The sequence below is a fragment of the Nyctibius grandis genome, chromosome 21 (assembly GCF_013368605.1).
Source record: "Nyctibius grandis isolate bNycGra1 chromosome 21, bNycGra1.pri, whole genome shotgun sequence".
In the NCBI taxonomy this organism is placed as follows: domain Eukaryota; kingdom Metazoa; phylum Chordata; class Aves; order Nyctibiiformes; family Nyctibiidae; genus Nyctibius; species Nyctibius grandis.
The window spans coordinates 9,516,938-9,537,576 of record NC_090678.1 but is presented as its reverse complement, the minus strand read 5'-3'; the positions used below and the strand labels follow the sequence as shown (position 1 = coordinate 9,537,576).

The 20,639-nt window shown below is 74.3% G+C and overlaps 4 protein-coding genes across 7 annotated transcripts; 2 read left to right on the top strand and 2 right to left on the bottom strand.

Annotated features, from left to right (window-relative positions):
* Positions 1-1,596: 1,596 nt before the first annotated feature.
* PELP1 (proline, glutamate and leucine rich protein 1) lies at positions 1,597-11,679 on the bottom strand. Its single transcript, XM_068416753.1, is given in 19 exon segments — positions 1,597-1,781; positions 2,113-2,849; positions 2,884-3,353; positions 3,827-3,991; positions 3,993-4,046; positions 4,371-4,426; positions 4,574-4,700; positions 4,990-5,140; positions 5,522-5,635; positions 6,482-6,570; positions 6,676-6,763; positions 6,852-6,981; positions 7,618-7,768; positions 8,493-8,552; positions 8,654-8,725; positions 9,184-9,335; positions 10,304-10,409; positions 11,045-11,109; positions 11,553-11,679. Coding segments are annotated over 15 exon segments (2,364 nt in total). The 5' UTR covers positions 9,313-9,335; positions 10,304-10,409; positions 11,045-11,109; positions 11,553-11,679; the 3' UTR covers positions 1,597-1,781; positions 2,113-2,341.
* A 109-nt stretch (positions 11,680-11,788) lies between these two features.
* On the top strand, positions 11,789-16,810 carry ARRB2 (arrestin beta 2). Of its 2 annotated transcripts, XM_068417012.1 has the most exons (15): positions 11,791-12,157; positions 12,828-12,858; positions 13,093-13,153; positions 13,305-13,349; positions 13,458-13,654; positions 13,853-13,912; positions 14,190-14,257; positions 14,387-14,522; positions 14,794-14,878; positions 14,993-15,065; positions 15,561-15,698; positions 15,963-16,046; positions 16,152-16,231; positions 16,331-16,385; positions 16,630-16,810. In XM_068417012.1, the coding sequence occupies exons 1-15, from the start codon at positions 12,135-12,137 to the stop codon at positions 16,724-16,726; spliced, it is 1,233 nt and encodes a 410-aa protein (XP_068273113.1). In that variant the 5' UTR covers positions 11,791-12,134; the 3' UTR covers positions 16,727-16,810. The 2 variants fall into 2 exon arrangements, with proteins under 2 accessions (XP_068273114.1, XP_068273113.1); XM_068417013.1 differs by lacking the exon at positions 15,561-15,698 and having other exon boundaries at positions 11,789-12,157.
* A 482-nt stretch (positions 16,811-17,292) lies between these two features.
* Positions 17,293-18,648, top strand: MED11 (mediator complex subunit 11). Its single transcript, XM_068416985.1, has 3 exons — positions 17,293-17,407; positions 17,905-18,035; positions 18,115-18,648. The coding sequence occupies exons 1-3, from the start codon at positions 17,323-17,325 to the stop codon at positions 18,250-18,252; spliced, it is 354 nt and encodes a 117-aa protein (XP_068273086.1). The 5' UTR covers positions 17,293-17,322; the 3' UTR covers positions 18,253-18,648.
* A 168-nt stretch (positions 18,649-18,816) lies between these two features.
* On the bottom strand, positions 18,817-20,312 carry CXCL16 (C-X-C motif chemokine ligand 16). 3 transcript variants are annotated; one of them, XM_068417056.1, is made up of 4 exons: positions 20,265-20,312; positions 19,836-19,974; positions 19,326-19,408; positions 18,817-19,212 (listed from the first exon to the last, which is right to left on the bottom strand). In XM_068417056.1, the coding sequence occupies exons 1-4, from the start codon at positions 20,302-20,304 to the stop codon at positions 18,983-18,985; spliced, it is 492 nt and encodes a 163-aa protein (XP_068273157.1). In that variant the 5' UTR covers positions 20,305-20,312; the 3' UTR covers positions 18,817-18,982. The 3 variants fall into 3 exon arrangements, with proteins under 3 accessions (XP_068273157.1, XP_068273158.1, XP_068273159.1); XM_068417057.1 differs by having other exon boundaries at positions 18,817-19,182; XM_068417058.1 differs by lacking the exon at positions 19,326-19,408.
* Positions 20,313-20,639: the final 327 nt, after the last annotated feature.

Genomic DNA, 20,639 nt, shown 5'->3' with positions numbered 1-20,639 from the left:
GGCAGTGGGGCCCTAGACCCCCACCACCAACAGGGGAGCCCTAAATCCCCCCCCAGGCCCCCCCCGAGCATGGCGGACCCCCACTCACCGCCCGGGGGCAGCGCGGGCCCCCCCGCCCCGGCACAGCAGCGCCAGGTACTCGTAGACCCTCTGGAAGTCGACGGCGAAGTCCTCGGGGGGCGGGGGGCTGCGGGGGGAGCGCGGGGGTCCCCTGGGTGCCGCGCCACCCCCCGATCCGGCGGCGGCGGGGGGCCGGTGGGACAGGGGGGGACGGAGCGGAGGAGGGGTCAGGGGCTCGGTGGCATGCGACGGTGAGGACCTGGAAGTGACAGCGCAGGGGACAGGGGGGGTGACGCGCCCTCAGAGGTGCCCGGGGAGGGGGGGGCTGTCCCCCTGCGCCCCCCCCAGCCCCAAAGCCCCCCCAAACCCCCTCACCTGGCAGAAAGGCAGCTGCTGTCGCCTCCTCCAGCCCCTCCGCCAGCGTCTCGGCCAGCTCCAGCCACACCTGGAGGGAGAAATGGGAGGTGACAACACCGCGCACCCCGGCTGCTCCCCCCCCAGGGCAGGGACACCCCCGCAACCTCGATGGGGGCCGGCAGGTGGGCGCGGCGGCGGGCGCTGCTGCTCCATGCAGTGCCGGTACTGGGGTGCGCACGGCCCTCGCGCGCCGCCCGGCCCCGCAGCCGGGCTCAGGAACCACCAGGATCTGCGGGGGGGGTGGGACACAGGGGGTCAGTGCTCACAGCGGGGGAGGGGGCACAGCCCGGGGAGGGGGGGTAGGACACTGCACACCAGCCCGGGACGGCTGCAGCCGATGGGACACGTGGGGGCTGGGGGACAGGGGACCCCTTGTGCGGCCACTGCTCGCCCCGGGGAACCCAAGGACCGGGAACCGATGTGTCACCCCCTCTGAGACCCCTATACCACCCCCCAGGGCCCCCAGCCTCCGGGACCCCCCACGCCAGCCCCCCCCGTGACCCCCACGCCACCCCCCAGGGACCAGGGCCCCCCCACGCCACCCCCCAGGACCCCCAGAGACCCCCACGTCACACCCCACGGTCCCCCACAGCCTCCAGGACCCCCCATTACCCCTCCCCAGGGCCCCCCACTCCACCCCCGCGCGGTCCCAGGCACCGGGACCCCCTCCACCCCGCCGCCCCCACCTCGGCCCTCGCTCCGCCGGGGCAGCCGCTCCCGCAGCGGCCGCGGCTGCAGCTCGGGGAGGCCGAGCGCGGCCTGAGCCCGCAGCGCCGCCAGCAGCGCCCGCTTCTCCCGCACCGACCAGGCCGCCCGCGGCCGCTCCCCTCCGGCCCCGGCCCCGGCCCCGCCACCGCCCCCGGGCCCGTCACGTACCGCGCCGGGGCCAGGCGGGGCCGCCGCGGCGGCTTCATGGCGGCGCCACCGGGACGGGCCGCCGGCGGCGCCGCGTGATGGCGTCACTGGGGGCGCCGTGTAATTGCGTCACTCTGCAGCGCCGCGCGATGGCGTCACTCCCGACGCGCCGGGTGCCGCGGTGCACGCTGGGAGCTGTAGTTCCAAGCCCCCCCCCCCCCCCCCCCCCCAATAACCACACACGGAGCCGGGGGGGGGGGGGGGTCGCGTGTTTATTCCACGTCTCGCGCTGGGGGGGGGGGACAGGCCGGGCGGGGGGGGGTGGGGGGTGTCGTGGGGTGGCCCCGGGGGGCGCCCGGGGGGGGTCAGGGGGCGGTTTCGGGGGCCCGGTCGTCGTCGGGGGGGGCAGTCGATGAATCCGCCAGCATGGCGGCCGTGTCGGGCGGCACCTGGGGGGGCCGGGGGCGTCGGGGGGGGGGGCCCAACTGCCCCTGACCCCCCCCAACTGCCCCGACCCCCCAAACTGCCCCCTCACCCTCAAACTGCCCCCCCTGATCCCCCAACTGCCCCCCCGACCCCCCAAGTGCCCCCTCACCCCCCCCATCTGCCCCCTCACCCCCAAACCAACCCTCCGATCCCAACTGCCCCTGATCCCAACTGCCCTGACCCCCCAAACTGCCCCCCCTACATCCCAACTGCCCCCTGACCCCCCCATCTGCCCCCTCACCCCAAAACTGCCCCGTTTCCCCCCCCCACCTGCCCCCTTCAGCCCCCCCGTACCTCCTCCTTGTCCCCGGGGGGCGGGGGCTCCTCCTCCAGCTCGGGGGGCACCGGGGGGGGGCTGCCGGCCGCCCCCCCCGGGGGCTCGGGGTGCGGTGGGGGGTGGGCCGCATCCAGGGCGGGGGTGGCGCCTCGGGGGGCTCCCAGGAGGGGGGGTGGGGGCTCGGGGAGCTCCGGGGGGGGCTCCCCTTCCTCCTCCCCCCCCTCCAGGGGGGGTTTGGTCCCCTCCTCATCCTCCTCTTCCTCCTCCTGCGGGGCAGGGGGCGGCGGGGGGGGGGCCTTCATCCACCTCCATCACCAGGGCGGTGCCCCCCGGGGACGGGGGGGGCTCCTCGGGCAGGGGCAGGGGCTGCCCTTCCTCCATGGCCCCTTCCTCCTCCTCCTCCTCCTCATCCTCCTCCTCGGACAGGCCTTCCTCCTCCTCCTCGAACTCCTCCTCATCCTCCTCGTACTCCTCCTCCCCCAGCTCTTCCTCCTCGTCGAACTCTTCCTCCTCCTCCTCCTCTTCTTCCTCCTCCTCCTCGAAGAACTCTTCCTCCCCAAACTCCTCTTCCTCCTCTTCTTCCTCTTCCTCTTCCTCCTCCTCCTCCTCCTCGCTGCTGTTGATGTTGATCACGGCCGGGTCGGGCTCCCCGGGCACCCCCGGCTCCAAGGGGGGCACGGCCGGGGGGCACGACGGGGGGCTGTGGCGGCGGCGGCGGGGGCGGCGGGGGCGGCGGCGGGGGGGGCCCCGGCTCCTCGGGGGGCTCGGGGGGCGCCAGCGGGGGCGACGGCGGCGGGGGGGGCGGCGGCGGGGGGGCGGCGGCGGCGGCGGCGGGGGGCTCGGGGGGGCGGGGGCCACCCCGCTTGGGGACGATGACGACGCTGTCGTCCGAGTCGCTCTCCAGCGAGATCTCCACGTCCGACGGCTCCTCCTTGTCGTAGTGCACGAACACGGGGCGCCGCGGGCGGCCCCCCCCCGCCGGGAGCCCCCCCGCCTCCTCCTCTGAGCCCCCCGGTGGGGCCGCCCCGGCCGCGGGGGGCTCCTCGGCCAGCGGCGGCAGCCGGGGGGGCCCCAGCGGGTTGGGGGCGGCGGGGGCGGCCCGGGGCGCCCCCGGGAAGGCGGGGGGGGGCAGAGGGCGGAAAGGGGGCGCGGGGGGCTCCGGGGGGGCCCCCGGGGCGGCGGGGGGGCGCAGGGGGGGCACCCAGGGCCGGGCCAGCGCGTTGGCCACCACGAGGGCTTCGGTGCAGACGGAGGAGACCTGGGGGGGGGCGGCGGGGGGTTATTGGGAGGATGGGGGGGGCGGTGGGGGGTTATTGGGGGGGATGGGGGGGGCTTTGGGGGTTCCTGGGGGGGATGGGGGGGCCCACGGGGTTGGGGTGCGGGGTGAGGGGGTCTCTGAGGGTCCTGGGTGGAGGACAGGGGGGCTTAGGGGTACTGGGGCGGTCCCGGCTGTGAAATGGGGGGGATCCCAGAGGGATAAAGGTGGGGGGGGGGCACGGGAGGAATGAGGGGGGTCCCTGGGGGACAGGGACATCCTGGGGGGTCCCAGCTCTGGGATGGGGGGGGGCTGGCGGAGGGTTGGGGGTTCCCAGGTAAGGGTGGGGGGTCCCAGGGGATCCTGGAGGGTCCTGGGGAAGGGCCGGGGGTCACAGGGGTCCCAGGTAAGGGTGGGGGGTCCCGGGGGTCCCAGGGAAGGGTGGGGGGTCGCGGGGGTCCCGGGCCCCCCCTCACCTGCAGGGCCGGGTCGCGCTGGCCCTGGCCGAAGGCGCGCAGGGCGCAGTGCAGGGGGGGGGCGCCGGCGGGGGCGGGGGCCAGCACCAGGGCCAGCAGCAGCTGGTAGAGGGCGGCCCGGCACGGGGGGCTGGCGTAGGGGGTCCCGGGGGGGGGCCCCGGGGGGGGCCTCGCTCTGCGGCAGCCGCAGCAGCAGCGGCACCACCAGCTCCTGCAGCCGCTGCGGGGGGGGGGGGACACGGGGGGCGTCAGGGGGGCACGGCCCCCCCCCAGCCCCACAGGGACCCCCCCAGAGACCCCCCCCCGACAGACACCCCCCTGGCCCCCCCCAAAGCCCACCAACACCCCCCACCTGCCCCCCCAACCCCATTACCCCCCGCCCAGAGACCCCCCACCCTACAGACACCCCCACCCCTGCCCACCCCCCCAACCCTGCTACCCCCCCCATTACTCCCCCCCACCCTCGAGGCCCCCCGAGAACCACCCCAGCCCCCCCCCAGCCCCACAGATCCCCCCCCCCAAAGCCCCCCCCAAGCCCCCTCACCCGGTGGGTCTCCTCCTTGATCAGTGGCCCCCCCGTCAGGATGATGCGGCGCAGGGCTGGGGGGGGGACACGGGGGTCAGGGGTGGGGTGACTGGGGTGGGCTCCCCCTTCCCCCTGCCCCCCCCCAGCCATAGGGGCTCGCAGCAGCCCGGAGGGAGGGGTTTAGCCCCCCGGGGGGGTCCGGGCCCCCCCCACCCCGGTACCTCGCAGGGCTGCCCGGCACACGTCGCTGTTGGCCGCCGGCTCCAGCTTGCGGTGCAGGGGGGGGGCGTCCCCCCCGTCCCCCAGCTTGGGGCGCTTCGGGGCGCTGGGCTTGGGGTCCGCCTTGAGCTGCGGGGAGAGGGGGGGGCACGGGGGGTGTGGGGGGGGTCAGTGGGGTGTGGGGGGGGCACATGGGGGTGTGGGGGGGGTCTGCAGGGTGCGTGGGGGGGCACAGGGGGGTGTGGGGGGCGTCTGTGGGGTGGGGGGGGTCTGTGGGGTGCAGGGGGGGTTCCAGGGGATTCAGGGGGTCTATGGGGTGCAGGGGGGGTCTGTGGGGTGGGTCTGTGAGGTGCAAGGAGGGGTCTGTGGGGTCCCGGGGTCTCTGTGGGGCACGGGGGGGGGGTCGCGGGGGTCTCACCTTGGTGCCCTCGGCCGGGGGGGCGATGTCCCCGAGCAGGTGGGCCAGCAGGGCCTCGCCGGGGGCCCCCGCGCCCTGCAGGACCCCCGAGGCGGCGCCCGCCACCTGCACCCACAGCTCCAGCACCTCGTACAGCCGCGTGCGCACCGCGCTGGGGGGGGGGGGCGGCAGGGCGTGGGGACCCCCGGCACGGGGACCCCCCAACGCCACAGGGACCCCCACCCCACCATGGGGACCCACACACCTCCCCATATCATCCCCAGGGGCCTCCCCACTGCCCCAGAGACCCCCCCCACACCCCAGGGATCCCCGGCTGCCCTGGGGACCCCCCAACACCCCGGGGACCCCCACCCCTCCCTGTGCCCCCCCCCCCGCACCCCAGAGACCCCCACACCCCTCCCTGTGCCCCCCCAGCCACCCTGGCACACCCAGGACAGCCCCAGGCCCCCCCCCCCATCCCAGTCCCTGGCCAGGCCCGGCCCCGCTGCCCCCCTTGGGCCCCCCCCCCCCCCTCCGTGCCCCCCCCCCGCACCTGAAGGGCCTCTCCTGCCCCGGGGGGGCCTCGCGGGCGCCGCTCCAGGCGCTCAGCACCTGCGGGAAGAGGCGGCCCAGGACGCTGCCCCAGCGCACCAGGCGCGCCCCACACCTGCGCCGCGTCAGCCTCAGGGACCCCCGCGGACCCCCGGGGACCCCCAGCCCCCCCACAGCCCCCCAGCACCCCCCAGCACACCCCACAGCCCCCCCCCACGTGCCCCCACCCCAGCCCTTCCCTCCTCACTCCCCTCCCAGCACCTCTGCTGTCCCCAGCGCTCCTTCAGCACCACCAGTTCCCTCCCAGTTTACTCCAGTTCTCTTCTAATACATATTTAAACACTCCCAGTACCCCTAAAAACTCTCCAGTTCCCCCCCAGTTTATTCCAGTTCCCTTCTAATACACTTCCAGTGTCCCCAGTACCCCCCCAGTGTCTCCAGTACTCTCCAAAAACCCCCAGTTTCCTTCCAGTTCACACCAGTTTTCTTCTAATACTGAGCTAAGCATGCCCAATAATCCTTAAAATAATCCCAGTTCCTTCCCAGTTCACACCAGTACCCTCCTAACACTGCTTTAAACAAGCCCAGTTCTCCTAAAAAGCCTCCAGGACTCTCCCAGTCCATTCCAGTTTCTCCTCAACACAACTCTCAGTAACCCCAGTACCCCCAAAACTCTCCTAAAACCCTCCCAGTTCACTCCAGTTCTCTTCTAATACAGCTCCAGTGTCCCCAGTACCCTCCCAGCGCCTCCAGTACCCTCCAAGAGTTCCCAGTTTACACCAGTACCATACCAATACAGCTTTAAGTACTCTCAGCACTCCTAAACCACCCCCAGTTCCCTCCCAGTTCACTCCAGTTTCTCCCTAAAACAGCTCAAAGCATCCCCAGCACCACCAGTTCCCTCCCAGTCCCCCCCAGTTCCCCCCAGTCCCCCCCAGCCCCCCCAGTCCCCCACACTCACGCCAGGACGAGCGCCGCCAGCACATCCAGCGCCTCCATGTGCACCGAGGGCAGCAGCAGCATCCTCAGGGGACCGTCCCCAAACCAGTTCTGGGGGGGGGGGGGGACAGCGCTGGGACCCCCCCCAGCCCCAAGGGCACCCCCGGGGGGCTCGGCCACCCCAGGGGGGTCTCGGGGTGCCCCCCCCCCACTCACGATGTCCTTGCTGGTGACGTTCAGCGCGCGGCAGACGAGGTCCAGGATGTCCTGGACGGGGACGGTGACGGGGGCCACGAAGTCCTTGCTGGGGGGGGGTCAGGGGGGGTCAGGGGGGGTCTGGGGGCGCAGGGGGGGTCAGAGGGGGATTTGGGGGGGGTCCGGGGGTCCCGCACCTGAGCAGCAGCCGCAGCACCCGCGCCAGCCCCGCGAAGCGCCCGTGCAGGGTGAGCACGAGGCCGGCGTCCCCGTCCTGGGGGGGGGGCAGCAGCAGCTCCACCCCCGGCCCCTCGTAGGGCAGCGGGTCTGGGGGGGGGGGGGGGGGGGCAGGGTTAGACCCCCGAGACCCCCCCCAGGACCTCCAAAACACCCCTCAGGGTGCCCCCAACACCCCAGAGTTCCCCAAAGGCCCCCTCAGGGTCTGTCCATGCCCCCCAGAATCCCCAGCCCCCCCCCCAAGAGCCCCTCCATGCCCCCAGAGTCCCCCCAAAGCCCCCCCGAGGGTCTCTCAATCCCCCCAGAGCCCCCCCAGCCCCTCCCCAGGGTCCCTCTGTACCCCCAGACCCCCCAATACCCCCCGTGAAAATCTCTATGAACCCCCACCCCCCCTCAAAGCCCCCCCTCAGGCTTTGTCCATGCCCCCAGAGCCTCCCCAAAGCCCCCCCAGCCCCCCCGAGGGTCCCCCTGTGCCCCCACAATCCCCCCACAGCCCCCCAAGCCCCTCCCAAGAGCCCCTCCGTGCCCCCAGAGCCCCCTCAGCCCCCCCTCAGGTTCTGTCCATCACCCCAAACCCCCCAAACCCCCCCCGAGGGTCTCTCAATCCCCCCAGAGCCCCTCAAGCCCCTCCCAAGGGTGTCCTCATGCCCCCCACCGCCCCCCAGCCCCTCCCGAGGGTCCCTCTATGCCCCCCCAGCCCCCCCCAAGGGTCCCCCCGCCCCGCACCGCTCTCGCTGCCCTCGAAGAGCGCCCCCAGCAGCCCGTGCAGGGTGGCCAGCAGCCCCTGCACCTCCTGGTTCCAGCTCTCCGTGTGCCGCAGCCCCTGCGAGAAGCCCCGGCCCAGCGCCGGCAGCAGCGCGTAGCACTCGCACGCCAGCTTGGGGGGGGGCACGTCAGGACCCCCACGATGACCCCCCAGGCTACCGTGAGCCCCCCCGGGCTGGCACCGGACCCCCTCGGCCACTGTGAGTCCCCCCTGGGCTGCTACGAGCCCCCCTGGGCTGCCACGTAGCCCTCCATGGCTGCCGTGAGCCCCCCAGGCTACTGTGAGCCCCCCCAGGCTGGCACAAGAGCCCCTGGGCTGCCCCAGGACCCCCGGGCTGCTGTGAGCCCCCCAGGCTGGCACGAGCCCCCCTGGGCTGCCCCAGGACCCCCGGGCTGCTGTGAGCCCCCCAGGCTGGCACGAGCCCCCCCGGGCTGCCCCGGGACCCCCAGGCTGCCCCAAACCCCAGCCCCCCCCCCAAAACTGACCCTACACCCCAGGGACTCCTCAGCCCCTAAGAGCCCCCCCAGGGCCCCCCCCCATAGCCCCCGATCCCCCATTGACAGCCCCAGACCCCTCCCAACCTGCCCTAGACCCCCAGGGCCCCCCCAAGCCCCCCCCTAGATGCCCTGACCCCCCCCAACCACCCCAGGGCTCTCCCAGCCTCCCCACGACCTCCCCTCCCTCCTCAGGACCCTCCTGGGGTGCCCACGCTGTCCCCACGACCCCCCCCAAGTGTTGCCCCAGCCCCCAGCACGTACCCTGGCCCCCCCAGGGCTCCCTCAGCCCCCCCAGAGCAGCCCCCCCCCAATAAAACCCTCACCCCCCCCCCCAGCACCTGCTGCAGCCGCGGGGACTCAGAGTCGATGCGGGACAGGAAATACGCCGCCAGCTTCCCCTGGTGGGGGGGACACACCATGAGACCCCCCCCCACGGCGCTGCGAGGCCCGGACCCCCCCCCAGGACCCCCCAGGACCCCCGTTCCGGGGGGGGGCTCACCCGCATGGAGCCGCAGGCGCGGGGGTAGAAGGTCATGCACGACTTGATGCCCTCGAGCGTGGAGACCTCGCACTGGGGGGGGGGGAGGTATGGACCCTGAGACCCCCCTGAGCCCCCCCAAACTCCCCTGAGCCCCCTGAGCCCCCCATGAGCCACCCAAGACCCCCACATGCCCCCCCAGCCTCCCATGTGCCTCTCAAGACCCTCACCGAGCCCCTCGAGCCCCTCTGTGACCCCCCCAATCACCCACTTACCCCCCAAGACCCCCATGTACCCCTCTAGGACCCCCCCCAGCCCCTCCATGTGCCCCCCAAACCCTCCCAGCCCCTCTGGGACCCTCCCCAGCCCCCCACGTGCCCCCCAAGACCCCCCATGTGCCCCCAAACCCCCCCCACCCCCTCTGTGCTCCCTCACAGCCCCTGTGACATCACCCCCAGCCCCCCCCACCCTCTCTGTGCCCCCCCCCAGCCCCCGTGCGGTTGCCCCCAGCCCCCCCCCAGCCCCCCCCAGCCCCCCCCCCGCGCCCCCACCTCGGCCCGCAGCGCCAGCAGGGACGTGAGCAGCCCGGGGATGTGGTTGGTGCCGATGTCCCGCGCCAGCTCGGGCAGCTGCGCCGAGAACCGCAGCAGGTCGTGGAGCACGGCCACCCCCAGCGCCATGGTGGGGGGGGGGGGTCCTGCGACTGGCGGGGCATGGGGAGGGAGGGGGGCTCAGCGCGGGCCTCCTCGGCACAGCCCCGCACCCCCCAGCCTCCCAGGACCCTCCCAACCCCATAGGACCCCCCCCATAGATCCTCCAGTTCTCTAGGACTCACTTAGGGACCCCCACAGACCCCCAGGGACCCCCCCAGCCTCACAGGACCCCCCCGGGATCCCCCTTAGGACCCCCTCAGCCCCACAACACCCATCCAGGACCCCCCGAGCCCCCCAGGACCCCCCCCCAACCTGGAGCAGGTGCTGCAGTCCCCGCAGCCAGCCCACGCAGTGCTGCCCCCCAACCCCCAGGACCCCCCCAGGACCCCCCAGACCCCCCAGGGACCCCCCCACAACACCCATCCAGGACCCCCCAAGTCCCCCCCAGGACCCCCCCAGCCCCCCCCAGGATCCCCCTTAGAACTCCCCCACCCCATAGGACCCCCCCACAGACCCCCCCCAGCTCTCTAGGACTTCCCTAGGGACCCCCACAGGCCCCCAGGGACCCCCCCAGCCTCACAGGACCCCCCCAGGATCCCCCTTAGGACCCCCTCAGCCCCACAACACCCATCCAGGACCCCCCAAGCCCCCCAGGACCCCTCCCCGACCTGCAGGAGGTGCTGCAGCCCCCGCAGCCAGCCCACGCAGTGCTGCCCCCCGCCCCCCAGGACCCCCCCAGACCCCCCCCAGTCCCCCCGGACCCCCCCAGCCCCCCCCCCACCTGGAGCAGGTGCTGCAGCCCCCGCAGCCAGCCCCCGCAGTGCTGCCCCCTGCCCCCCAGGACCCCCCCAGGACCCCCCCAGCCCCCCCAGACCCCCCAGGACCCCCCCAGGCCCCCCCAGACCTGGAGCAGGTGCTGCAGCCCCCGCAGCCAGCCCACGCAGTGCTGCCCCCCGCCCCCCAGGACCCCCCCAGGATCCCCCCAGCCCCCCCAGGACCCCCCCAGGACCCCCCCCACCTGCAGGAGGTGCTGCAGCCCCCGCAGCCAGCCCACGCAGTGCTGCTGGAACGGCTCCGTCGGGCTCTCGCTCACCAGCAGCGACAGCAGGCACAGCCCCTCGAACCTGCGACCCCATTGGCTGCCACGCGCTGGGCCCGCCCCCGCGGCCCCCCGACGGCCAATGGCGCGCCCCCGCCCTCCACACCACCTGGGGGAACCCCGCTGCTGATTGGCTGCTGCGCCCCGAGCCCCACCCATTGCTTGTGTCATGAGAGCCAATAGGATGGCGTAGAATAAGGGCGTGGTGCGACAGGCGACGCCTGATTGGCTGGCTAGCTGATGGCCCCACCCACCAAGGAGAAAACTGTCTGTTGATTGGCTCCTGCCCCACCCAGCACCACCCACCACGTGGATTCAAGAACCAATAGCGTGCAAGATGCTGGAGGCGTGGCACAGGGAGCCAATGGGGTGCAGCACTGCAGGGGCGTGGCACTGCAGCCCCGCCCACAAACAGCTAAACCTCTTCTGATTGGTGCATCCCACCCCTAAGAAATCAACCAACCAATAGCAGCGCAGCTGCAGTTAGACAATGCGTTCCCATTGGTCAATGAAGTCCTGGCGCCTTCTCCGTGACCTGATAGCGCTTTCCCGTTGGCTCACCCCTCAGTTTTAGTTCCGCCCCCCCAGTCGAACAGCCAATGAGAACGTGGACAGCCCAGGAACCGCATGCCGTGATTGGCCGAAGCGGCCGTCACTCACCGGGTCTTCATGGAGCCGAGGCGGGCGCTGGTGACGCCGACGAGGCCCCCGATGGCCTGGGCGCTCTGGGGTCAGAGGTCACGGGGGGGTCAGGGGTCACGAGGGGGGTCAGGGGTCACGAGGGGGGTCAGGGGTCACGGGTGCCTCCACAGGGGTCTCGCGGGCGGGGTGGGGAGTAACAAGGGATGGGGGAGCAGGGGGCTCAGGGGTCACGCGGGGGTCAGAGGTCATGGGGGTCAGGGGTCACGCGGGGGTCAGGGGTCATGGGGGGTTCCCTAGGGGACACGCGGGGGGGTCAGGGGTCACGGAGGGGATCAGGGGTCACCGGTGGTCACGTGGGGCCTAATGGGAGGGAGGGGAATGAGGGGCGCGAGGGAATCCCGGCAGGGCGGGGCCTAGGGATGGGGGCGGGGCTGCCGGTGCTGGGCGGGGCCTCCCGGGGCCCGAGGGGTCCCGTTCCCGTGGGCGGGGGGGGGGTCCTGTTCCCGTAGGGGGGGGGGTCCCGCACCTGCGTTCCCGCGCTGTCCCGCAGCCCCCGCACGAGCCCCGGGAGCGCGCGCCGGGAGGGGGGCAGCGCCCCCAGCGCCTCCAGCAGCGGCGCGGCGGGAGCCCGGGCCGCCGCTACCGCCGCCATCGCCGCCTCCGCCGCCGCCACACGCGTCACTTCCGGCGCGCCCGCGGCGCTGCCTGGTGACGTCAGCGGCTCGCAGGCGACGAGAGGGGCGGGGCCGAAGGGCGGGGCCAGGCGCGGGGGGAACTGAAAACCGCCCGCAAGAGGAAAAGGAGGGGAGCCTTGAAACTTCCCCCGCGGCCCGGGGGTGCTTGAAACGGCCGCGGGGGGGGGGACCTGGACACCGCCGCGGCGCGGGCGCCCCGGAAGGGGTCACTTCCCCTTTGCCCCCCCCGCCCCGCAGTGACGTCACTCCCCGCCTCCCCGCCGCGCTCCGCGATTGGCTGCGCCGCCCCCACGTGACCCGCGGCCGGGACATGGCGGCGGCGCGGCCCGCGGTGACCCCCGGCCCGGCCCGGGGACCCCCGGTGTAGGCCCGGGACACCGGGACGCCCCCCCAGGGCCCTCCCCGGCCCCAGTATGGGGGAGAAGGCGGGCACGAGGTGAGGGGGCCGGACACGCCGCGGGGGGGGGGGGACACAGGGGTCCCCTGGGGGTGTCGCGGCCCGTGTCCCCCCCCCCGGGGACCCCTCACTGAGAGGGGGGGGGCTGGGACCCCACTGCGGGGGGCGGGGGGGACCCGGACCCCTGGACCCGCACCCTCCACCCGGGGGGCGGCAGGAGGAAGCGGGAGGGGGAGGAAGTGCTGACCGCAGCGGGGGGGGGGGGGGCTGCACCCCGAATTGGGGGGGGGCGGCGGCGGCTGGGGGCTGTGGGGGGCGGCTCCGTCCCCCCCCGGAGGAGGGGGGGCCCGTGTGGGGCCTGTGGCTGCCCCCGCTTCCTGCTGGGCAGAAAACAGGAACCGCCGGGGCCGGCCCCCCCAGTGGCCCCCCCCAGCGCCTCCCAGTCTGGCTGGGGGGGGCTCAGGCCCCTTACCCCCCCCCCCCCTCCCCCGGGCGCGGGGAGTTTGGGGGCTCCAGGTGCATTTAGGGGGTGTCACGGGGCAGGTTGAGGATGGGGGGGTGACACGTTTTGGGGAGCTGGGGGGGCTGTACGCCCAAGAGGGCGGGCAGGGAAGGCTGCATGACTTCGGGGGGGCCCCCCAAACCCCTCCCTGACCCCCAAAAAAAAACCCACCCCAAAAACCCATTTTGACCCTTTTTTACCCCACAGGGTGTTCAAAAAATCGAGCCCCAACTGCAAGGTGAGGCCCTGGGGGGGGGGTCACCCCCTGCCCCCCCCGGGGGACCCCCAAACCCCCCCAGTTACCCGTGACACGAGCTGTGCCCGTCCCCAGCCCCCTGTGGAGGGGGGGGGGTGTTCACATGCCCGTGATGGCACTTTGGGCCCCCCCCCGTGTCAGGGGGCTGCTGACCCCCTCCTTGGGGGGGGTCCCCATGGCCTGACAGCCCCCCCCCATACCTGCCCCCCCCCCCAGCTCACCGTGTACCTGGGCAAGAGGGACTTTGTGGATCACCTGGACCGGGTGGACCCTGTGGGTGAGTGGGGTTTGGGGGGGGATTGGGGGGGCAGAGGGGCTGCTGAGGCGTTTGAGGGGGTCTGGGGGTGCCGAGGGGGGGGGCGAAGGGGCAGCTGTGGGGCTGGGGGGGGCCCTCGCCTCCCCCTGACCACCCCCCCCTCCCCTCACAGACGGGGTGGTGCTGGTGGACCCCGACTACCTGAAAGACCGCAAAGGTGAGGGGGGGGGGGGGTGGGAGGCACACGGGGGGGGGCTCCCACCCCCCGGGGGACACCCGGGTGCCCCCCCCCAGGTCCCACGGCCGCCCCCCCCCCCCCCCGCAGTGTTCGTGACGCTGACCTGCGCCTTCCGCTACGGCCGCGAGGACCTGGACGTGCTGGGCCTCTCCTTCCGCAAGGAGCTCTTCGCCGCCGCGCGCCAGGCCGTGCCCCCCCCCGCCGAGGGGCGGCCCCCCCCCACGCGCCTGCAGCAGCGCCTGCGCCGCAAGCTGGGCCCCGACGCCCACCCCTTCACCTTCACGGTGAGCCCTGACCCCCCCGGGCCCCCCCACAGCCCCCCATGGCCCCGCTGCCCACCCCTTCACCTTCACGGTGAGACCCCCGCCCCCCGCCCCTTCCCTTTTGGGGTCCCCCCACCTTTGGGGTCCCCCCCCACGCCGCAGAGCCAGCCCCTCTCACCGCTCCTGCCCCCCCCCCCCCCCTTTGTGTCCCCCCCCCAGATCCCCCAGAACCTGCCCTGCTCCGTGACGCTGCAGCCCGGCCCTGAGGACACCGGCAAGGTGGGGGGGGGCCGGGGAGGGGGTGAGGGGGCAATGAGGGGGGATTGGGGGGTGAGGGGGGGGTGAGGGGGCAATGGGGGGGTGTTGGGGGGCTGTTGGGCCTGGGGGAGGCCAGGGGAATTCTCGGGGGGGGCTCTGAGGGATGGGGGTTATTTGGGGGGGGGCCAGGGGGCTTTGAAGGGAGCAGAGGGGGTGAGGGGGATCAGGGTGGGGGCGAGGGGTTGGGGGGTGTCACGGGGGTCCCACCCCATGTGTGCCCCCCCGTCCCCCCCCCCAGGCCTGTGGCGTCGACTTCGAGATCCGGGCGTTCTGCGCGCGGTCCCTGGAGGAGAAGATCCACAAAAGGTGGGGGGGGCCCCTGTGGGGGGGGTCCCAGGGGTCCAGGCACCCCCCAACCCTGTGGGACCCCTCTGGGGGGGGTCCTAGGCCCCCCCCGCCCCCGCAGGACTCCCCCCAGGCTCTGCCCCCCCCCAGGAACTCGGTGCGGCTGGTGATCCGGAAGGTGCAGTTCGCCCCCGAGCAGCCCGGCCCCCAGCCCAGCGCCGAGACCACCCGGCACTTCCTCATGTCCGAGTGCTCCCTGCACCTGGAGGCGTCGCTGGACAAGGAGGTGGGGGGGGGCTGGGGGGGGCTGGGGGCCCGGGGGGGGGTTCTGGAGGGGGGGTGGGGGTCCTGGGTGTGGGGTAGGGGCTGGGGAGGGGGTCTGTGGGGGGCTTTGAGTGTTGAAGGTGTGGGGCAGAGACTGGGGAGGGGTTTGGGGAGGGGTGTGGGAGTCCCAGGTGTGGGGTGGGGGGTCTGGGGGGGGTTTGGAGGTCAAAGTTGGGGGGGGGGGGCTCTGGGAGGGCTGTGGGTCACGGCGCTGACCCCCCCCCCCCCCCCAGCTCTACTACCACGGGGAGCCCCTGAACGTCAACGTCCACGTCACCAACAACTCCAGCAAGAGCGTCCGGAGGGTCAAGATCTGCGGTAGGGGGCGGGGGGGGCGCCGGGGGTTCCTGGGGGGTGACCCGGGGCTGGGGGGCCTGGGGGGGGCGCTGGGGGTCCCGGGGGGGTGACCCGGCGCTGTCCCCCCCCCTCCAGTGCGGCAGTTCGCCGACATCTGCCTGTTCAGCACCGCCCAGTACAAGTGTCCGGTGGCGCAGCTGGAGCAGGAGTGAGCGACCCCCTTGTGACCCCGTGACCCCCCTGTGACCCCCTGACCCTCTCGCGACCCCCCATGACCCCCTGACCCCCCCCAGACCCCCCCACCTCCCCTGGAGCCCCCCCAGTCCCCCCTTAACCCCCTGGGGACCCCCGAATCCCCTGGGCACTCCACCCCCCTCCTGACCCCTTGCCCTGGCGGTGACCCCCTGACCCGGGCTGACCCCAGGCCTGACCCTATGCCCTGGGATGACCCCTGACCTTTTGTCCTTGCCCTGACCCCGTGCCCTGGGGTGACCCTTGGTCCTCTGTCCTTGGAGTGACCCCATTACCCCGGGACGACCCCGTGTCCTGGGGTGACCCCTGATCTCTGCCATGACCCTGTGTCCCTTGACCCCTTGTCCTCAGGGTGACCCCCAGCCCTTTGCCCCCCAAGTTCTGCCCCCCTGGGTGCCCCCTGACCTCCGGGGTGCCCCCCCGGGTGCCCCCTGACCCCTGCCCCCCCCAGGGACCCCGTCCCCCCCAGTGCCACCCTGTGCCGCGTTTACACGCTGACGCCGCTGCTGCGGCACAACCGGGAGCGCCGGGGGCTGGCGCTGGACGGGCAGCTCAAGCACGAGGACACCAACCTGGCCTCCAGCACCATGTGAGGGGGGGGCACGACCCCCGGGGGGGGGCACAGCCTGCAGGGGGGGGGGCACGGACCCCCAGCTCCCGCCCCTGGCCCATGGGGGACGTCACCCCCCGCCACCCTGCACGGAGCGGGACGGAGCTGGGGGGGGTTGGATGGGCCTGGGGGGGTGGGATGGGTGCGGGGGGGCTCCCAGGGGGGCGGGGGGCGCCCCTGTGCTCCGGGGGGGGCTGGGGGGGGGGGGTCTGTCCCCCCCCCCACATTAACCCTCTGCCGCAGCATCAGGGAGGGGGCGAACAAGGAGGTGCTGGGGATCCTCGTGTCCTACCGCGTCAAGGTCAAGCTGGTGGTGGCCCGCGGCGGGTACGTGCCCCCCCCGGACCCCCTGTGCCCCCCCCGGACCCTCCCTGTGTCCCCATGACCCCCCCGTGCCCCCCCCATGCCCACACTCCCCCCGCTCCCCCCCAGGGACGTCTCGGTGGAGCTCCCCTTCATCCTCATGCACCCGAAGCCCCCCGAGCCCGGCCCCCCCCCACGGCCGCAGTCGGGTAAGTGTTAACCTCGGGGGGGGGGCACAGGGGCTTGGGGGGGGTCTTGGGACCCCCCCGCCATCACCCCGACACCCTGTGCCCCCCCCCCCCCCCCAGCCCTCCCCGAGACGGATGCCCCCGTCGATGCCAACCTCATCGAGTTCGAGACCAAGTGAGTGACCCCGGGGTGGGGGGGGGGCAGAGACTGAGACCCCCCCGGGGGCAGAGACTGAGACCCCCCCCAGGGCAGAGGCACCTCCCGGGGGGGTCTGGGGGGGCTCTAAGGAGGGTTGGGGGTTACTGGTGCAGGACCTGGATGGGGGGGGGGGCTGAGGGCTGCCCCCTGCTGCATGGCGGGGCTGGGGGGTTAATTTGGGGTGTGACCCCCCCCCCCCCCCGTGTCCCCCCCCCCCCAGCAACGGCCCCGACGACGACATCGTCTTCGAGGACTTCGCCCGCCTGCGCCTGAAGGGGCTGAAGGACGAGAAGGACGACGAGGACCAGTTCTGCTAGAGACCCCCCCGGGACCCCCCCGGACCCCCCCGGGACCCCCCCCAGACCCTCCCCAGCCCCCCCCACCCCCTCCCCTGCCTTCCCCCCCCATCTAACTGCTGTAAGGGGGGTCCCCACCCCCGGGGGGGCCATTTCAGGGGACCCCCGCCCCCCCCAAGCACTGGATCGAGTGGGCATTACCCCCCCCCCCCCCCCCCCGCGCTGTTTATATGTACATTAATTTTTAATGACGTTTTGGTGACACCCCCCCACCCCGGCAGGGCCTGTGACCCCCCCCCCCCGCCTCCCGGGCTGTCTGACGGGGGTTGGGGGCACGGGAGGGGGGGGCTCGTTGGGGTAAATAAACCCTTTGAGCGGAGTTTGGCGCGAGGACGGTGATTTTGGGGTGAAAAAGGGGGAATTTGGGGCTGGGGCGGCCCCGGTGTGCGCCCCCCCCGGGCTGGGAGGACCGAGGGGGACCGAGGCGGTTCCTAGAGCGGCCGCGGAGGGCGCGCTTCCGGGTCACGTGAGGCGCGGAGGCGGAGCGGCGCATGCGCGACCGGAAGGGGCGGGTCGGGTGGCCGGAAGGGGCGGGCCCGGCGGGCGGGGGGGGGGCCATGGCGGGGTTCGCGGTGGCGAACGAGCGGCTGCGCGTGCTGGAGGAGCTGGAGCGCGAGATCGGGGCGTCGCTGCAGAGCGCCGGTGGGCGGGGCCGGGCCGCGGGGGGGCGGGGCTTGGCGAGGGGGCGGGGCTTGGTCCCCCGGGGGGGCGGGGGCTGTGGGGAGCGGCTTCCGGGGCGGGGCCTCTCTGTGGGCGGGGCTTAAGGGCGGTCTCGGGGGCGGGGCCTCCTCGGCACAGGGTCACTTCCGGGGCGGAGTCTGTGTGGGTGGGGCTTAAAGGGGCGTGGCTTTGTGGGGGGCGTGGCTTCGGTCTCCGTAGTGACTGCGGAGGGGGCGTGGCCTCTTGTGGGCGGGGTCAGGGGGCGTGGCCTGCGCTGGGGTCAGGGGTGGGGGGTCAGAGGTCAGAGGTGAGGGGTCGGGGGTCAGGGGTGAGGGTCCGGGGTCACCCTCCAGGCCTGGCCCCGGGGAGGGGAGAATGGGGGGTGGTGCCCCCAGGCTGGGGTCAGGGGTGAGGGGTCAGAGGTGAGGGGTCGGGGGTCAGAGGTGAGGGGTCAGGGGTCAGAGGGGTGGCGCCCGCAGGCACGGTGATCCTGGAGCTGTCGAAGGAGAAGGCCGGGGAGCGGCTGCTGGAGCGCCAGGCCGCCCAGTTCGGCGCCGCCGTCCTCAAGGTCGAGTCCGAGCTCTCGGCCCAGATCCGCTACCTCACCCAGGTCAGGGGTCAGGGGTCAGGGGTCAGGGGTCGGGGCCAGCGCCCCCCAGGCCGTGTCACACACACCCCCACCCCCCCAGGTGGCCACGGGGCAACCCCACGAGGGCTCCAGCTACGCGGCCCGCAAGGCCTGCCAGCTCGCCCTCAACCGCGTGGACTACGCCCGCGTCAAGCTGGGCGAGCTGGCGCGGGCCTGCGAGCAGATGCTGGAGCCGTGACCCGCGGGGACGCGTGGGGGCACGTGGGGACACCGTGGGGACACCGTGGGGACAGCACGGGGACACCGACAGCATGGGGACACCGCAGGGTCGGCACAGGGACACCGCGGGGACACGGCACGGGGACAAGGACACGCCGCTCACACGGACTCCGGCACCCCGGGGATGGGGACGGGGACGGTGGGGCCGCCCCAGCCCCAAACTCCCCCTTTTTCACCCCAAAATCACCGTCCTCGCGCCAAACACGCCGGGGACACGCTAAAATAAAGGGAAGCCGTGGTGGCCTTGAGGCGGGGGTGAGCCTGCGGGTGTCCCTCGACACGCGTGTGCTCCCTGACACACGTGTTCCTTAACACGCATGTGCTCCAGCCCACGGCCCAACCCCCCAGACACAGATTTGGGTCCAAACCGTCTGTTTAATCCCTGGGGGGGGGGGGGGGGGCTCAGCGCGGCCCCAGCCCCACACGTGTGGGGCACACGAGGGGCGTCAGGGCCTCGGGGGGGGGGTGGGGGGGGGTCCGGCCCCCCGCCTCTCGCTGCCCCCCGGCGCGCCAGGACCCCCCCCAGGCCCAGCCCGGCCCCCAGCAGCGCCAGCCCCACGGCCAGCCCCACGGCGAGGGGGCCTGGCCCCACGGCGGGCGGCAGCGGGGGGGGGTCCTGCCCCATGGCTCCAGGGGGGAGCTGGCCTGGGGGGGTGGGGGGCACAGCCTGGGGACCCCCTCGGTGCCCCTCACCCTGCCTCGCGGCTGGGGGGCTGGGGGGGGGCCCCTCCGGGACTGGGGGGGCAGCTGGGGGGCTCAGTGGGGCGGGGGGACTGCCCGGGGGTCCCTCTGTCGCCAGGGGTCCATCCGTGGGTCCATCTGTGGGTCTCAGTAGGTCTGTCCGTGGGTCTGTCCGTGGGTCCATCTGTGGGTCCGTCCGGGGGTCTGTCTGTGGGTCCATCCGGGGGTCTCTGAGCCGCTGGGGGGGGGCAAGGAAGGGGTGGGAGGGGTTGAGGTTCCCCCCCCCGTGTGGGGCAGCCCCAGGGGTCCCCGTTCCTCCCCCTGCCCCCCAGGTGTGGGGCAGGGACGCACCTCGGTGCTCCCAGAGCTGCAGCAGCTCCGCGACCCATGGGGCGTCCTGGAGCCCACAGAGGCGGGTGTGGGGCAGCACGAACCTGGGGGGGCCACGGGGGGGCTGCTGGGGGGCACGGGGGGGTCCCCAGACCCCATCTATGGGGCAGGGACAAGCCCTGGTCCCCCCCAGCGCCCCCCAGTCGGGGCCTCCCGGGGACCAGTTCCTGGTTCCTCTTTTCCTGCTGCGGGGGCGGAGGGGGGGGGCTGGGGGCCCCATGGGGTGGGGGCCTGAGGGCAGGGGCTGGGGGGGTCCCAGGGGGGTTTCGGGGGTCCCGGGGGGGGTTCAGGGGTCCCGGGGGGATCCTGGGGAGGTATCGGGGGTCCCGGGGGAGTTTGGGGGTCCCGGGGGGGCATGTGGGGGGAGGTCAGAGGGCACCGGGGGGGTTTGCGGGTCCAGGGCGGGTCTCGGGGGTCCCGGGGGGGTTTGGGGGTCCCGGGGGGGTCCCGGGGGTCCCGGGGGTCCCTCACCTGACCACGTGCCGGGGGCACCGCTCCGCCCGCAGCACACGGGGGGCCAGGGGGGGCAGGCGCACGCCCGGGGGGGGCTCCTGGGGCCAGCGGTGGGTGCAGGCGCAGGCCCCCGCCGAGCCCCCCACGTTCCCCAGCGCTGGGAGGGGGGGGGGGGGGCCGGGGGTCAGCGGGGGGACACACACACACACACCCCCAGACCCTGAGACCCCCCCCAAAGCCCCGGGACCTCCCAGTCCCGGTTCTCCTCACCCCCGCGGTGCCCCCCGACCCCCCTCCCGGTGCTCCCTGACTCCCCCCCAGCACCCCCAGACCCCCCCGGAGCCCCCCAACTCCCTCGGTGCTCCCTAACCCCCCCTCCCGGTGCCCCTCGGCCCCCCCCCGAACCCCCCCGGTGCCCCTGACCCCCCCGGTCCCCCCCCCCGTTACCCCCCCACGGCAGCAGCAGCAGCAGCAGCCCCAGCCCCATCGCGCCGAGGGACCGGGGGGGGGGCGGGGACACCGGGAGCCCCGCCCACGGCACAGCCCCGCTCCCCCCGGGACCCCCGGGGAACCCCCCGCCCCCCCCCCCGGCCCTTTCACTTTCGCTTTCGCTCGCGGGGGCGGGGCCGGGGGTTTTCCCGGCAGCGTGACGTCACGCCGGCTCCCTGACGTCACGCCCCGCCCCACGGCGCCCCCGAGAGGGGGGGAGCGGTCAGTGCGGGGCCACCCGTGACGTCACGGGGCGGGGGCGGGGCCGGGACCCCCGGTACTCCCGGCTCCGCCCCCCCGCGCCGGGCCCCGCCCACCGCTGCCCCATTCTAG

Excerpts from the sequence above, each read along its gene's own strand:
- ARRB2 (XM_068417012.1), top strand. The coding sequence starts at position 12,135 with ATGGGGGAGAAGGCGGGCACGAG. Across the intron at positions 12,158-12,827 it reads GGGGAGAAGGCGGGCACGAG|GGTGTTCAAAAAATCGAGCC; the intron begins GTGAGGGGGCCG and ends TTTACCCCACAG. Across the intron at positions 16,386-16,629 it reads CTCATCGAGTTCGAGACCAA|CAACGGCCCCGACGACGACA; the intron begins GTGAGTGACCCC and ends CCCCCCCCCCAG.
- MED11 (XM_068416985.1), top strand. The coding sequence starts at position 17,323 with ATGGCGGGGTTCGCGGTGGCGAACGAGCGGCTGCGCGTGCTGGAGGAG. Across the intron at positions 17,408-17,904 it reads GGCGTCGCTGCAGAGCGCCG|GCACGGTGATCCTGGAGCTG; the intron begins GTGGGCGGGGCC and ends TGGCGCCCGCAG. Across the intron at positions 18,036-18,114 it reads AGATCCGCTACCTCACCCAG|GTGGCCACGGGGCAACCCCA; the intron begins GTCAGGGGTCAG and ends CCACCCCCCCAG.
- CXCL16 (XM_068417056.1), bottom strand. The coding sequence starts at position 20,304 with ATGGGGCTGGGGCTGCTGCTGCTGCTGCTGCCGTGGGGGG. Across the intron at positions 19,409-19,835 it reads TGCCCCCGGCACGTGGTCAG|GTTCGTGCTGCCCCACACCC; the intron begins GTGAGGGACCCC and ends TGGCCCCCCCAG. Across the intron at positions 19,213-19,325 it reads GCAGCTCTGGGAGCACCGAG|CGGCTCAGAGACCCCCGGAT; the intron begins GTGCGTCCCTGC and ends GCCCCCCCCCAG.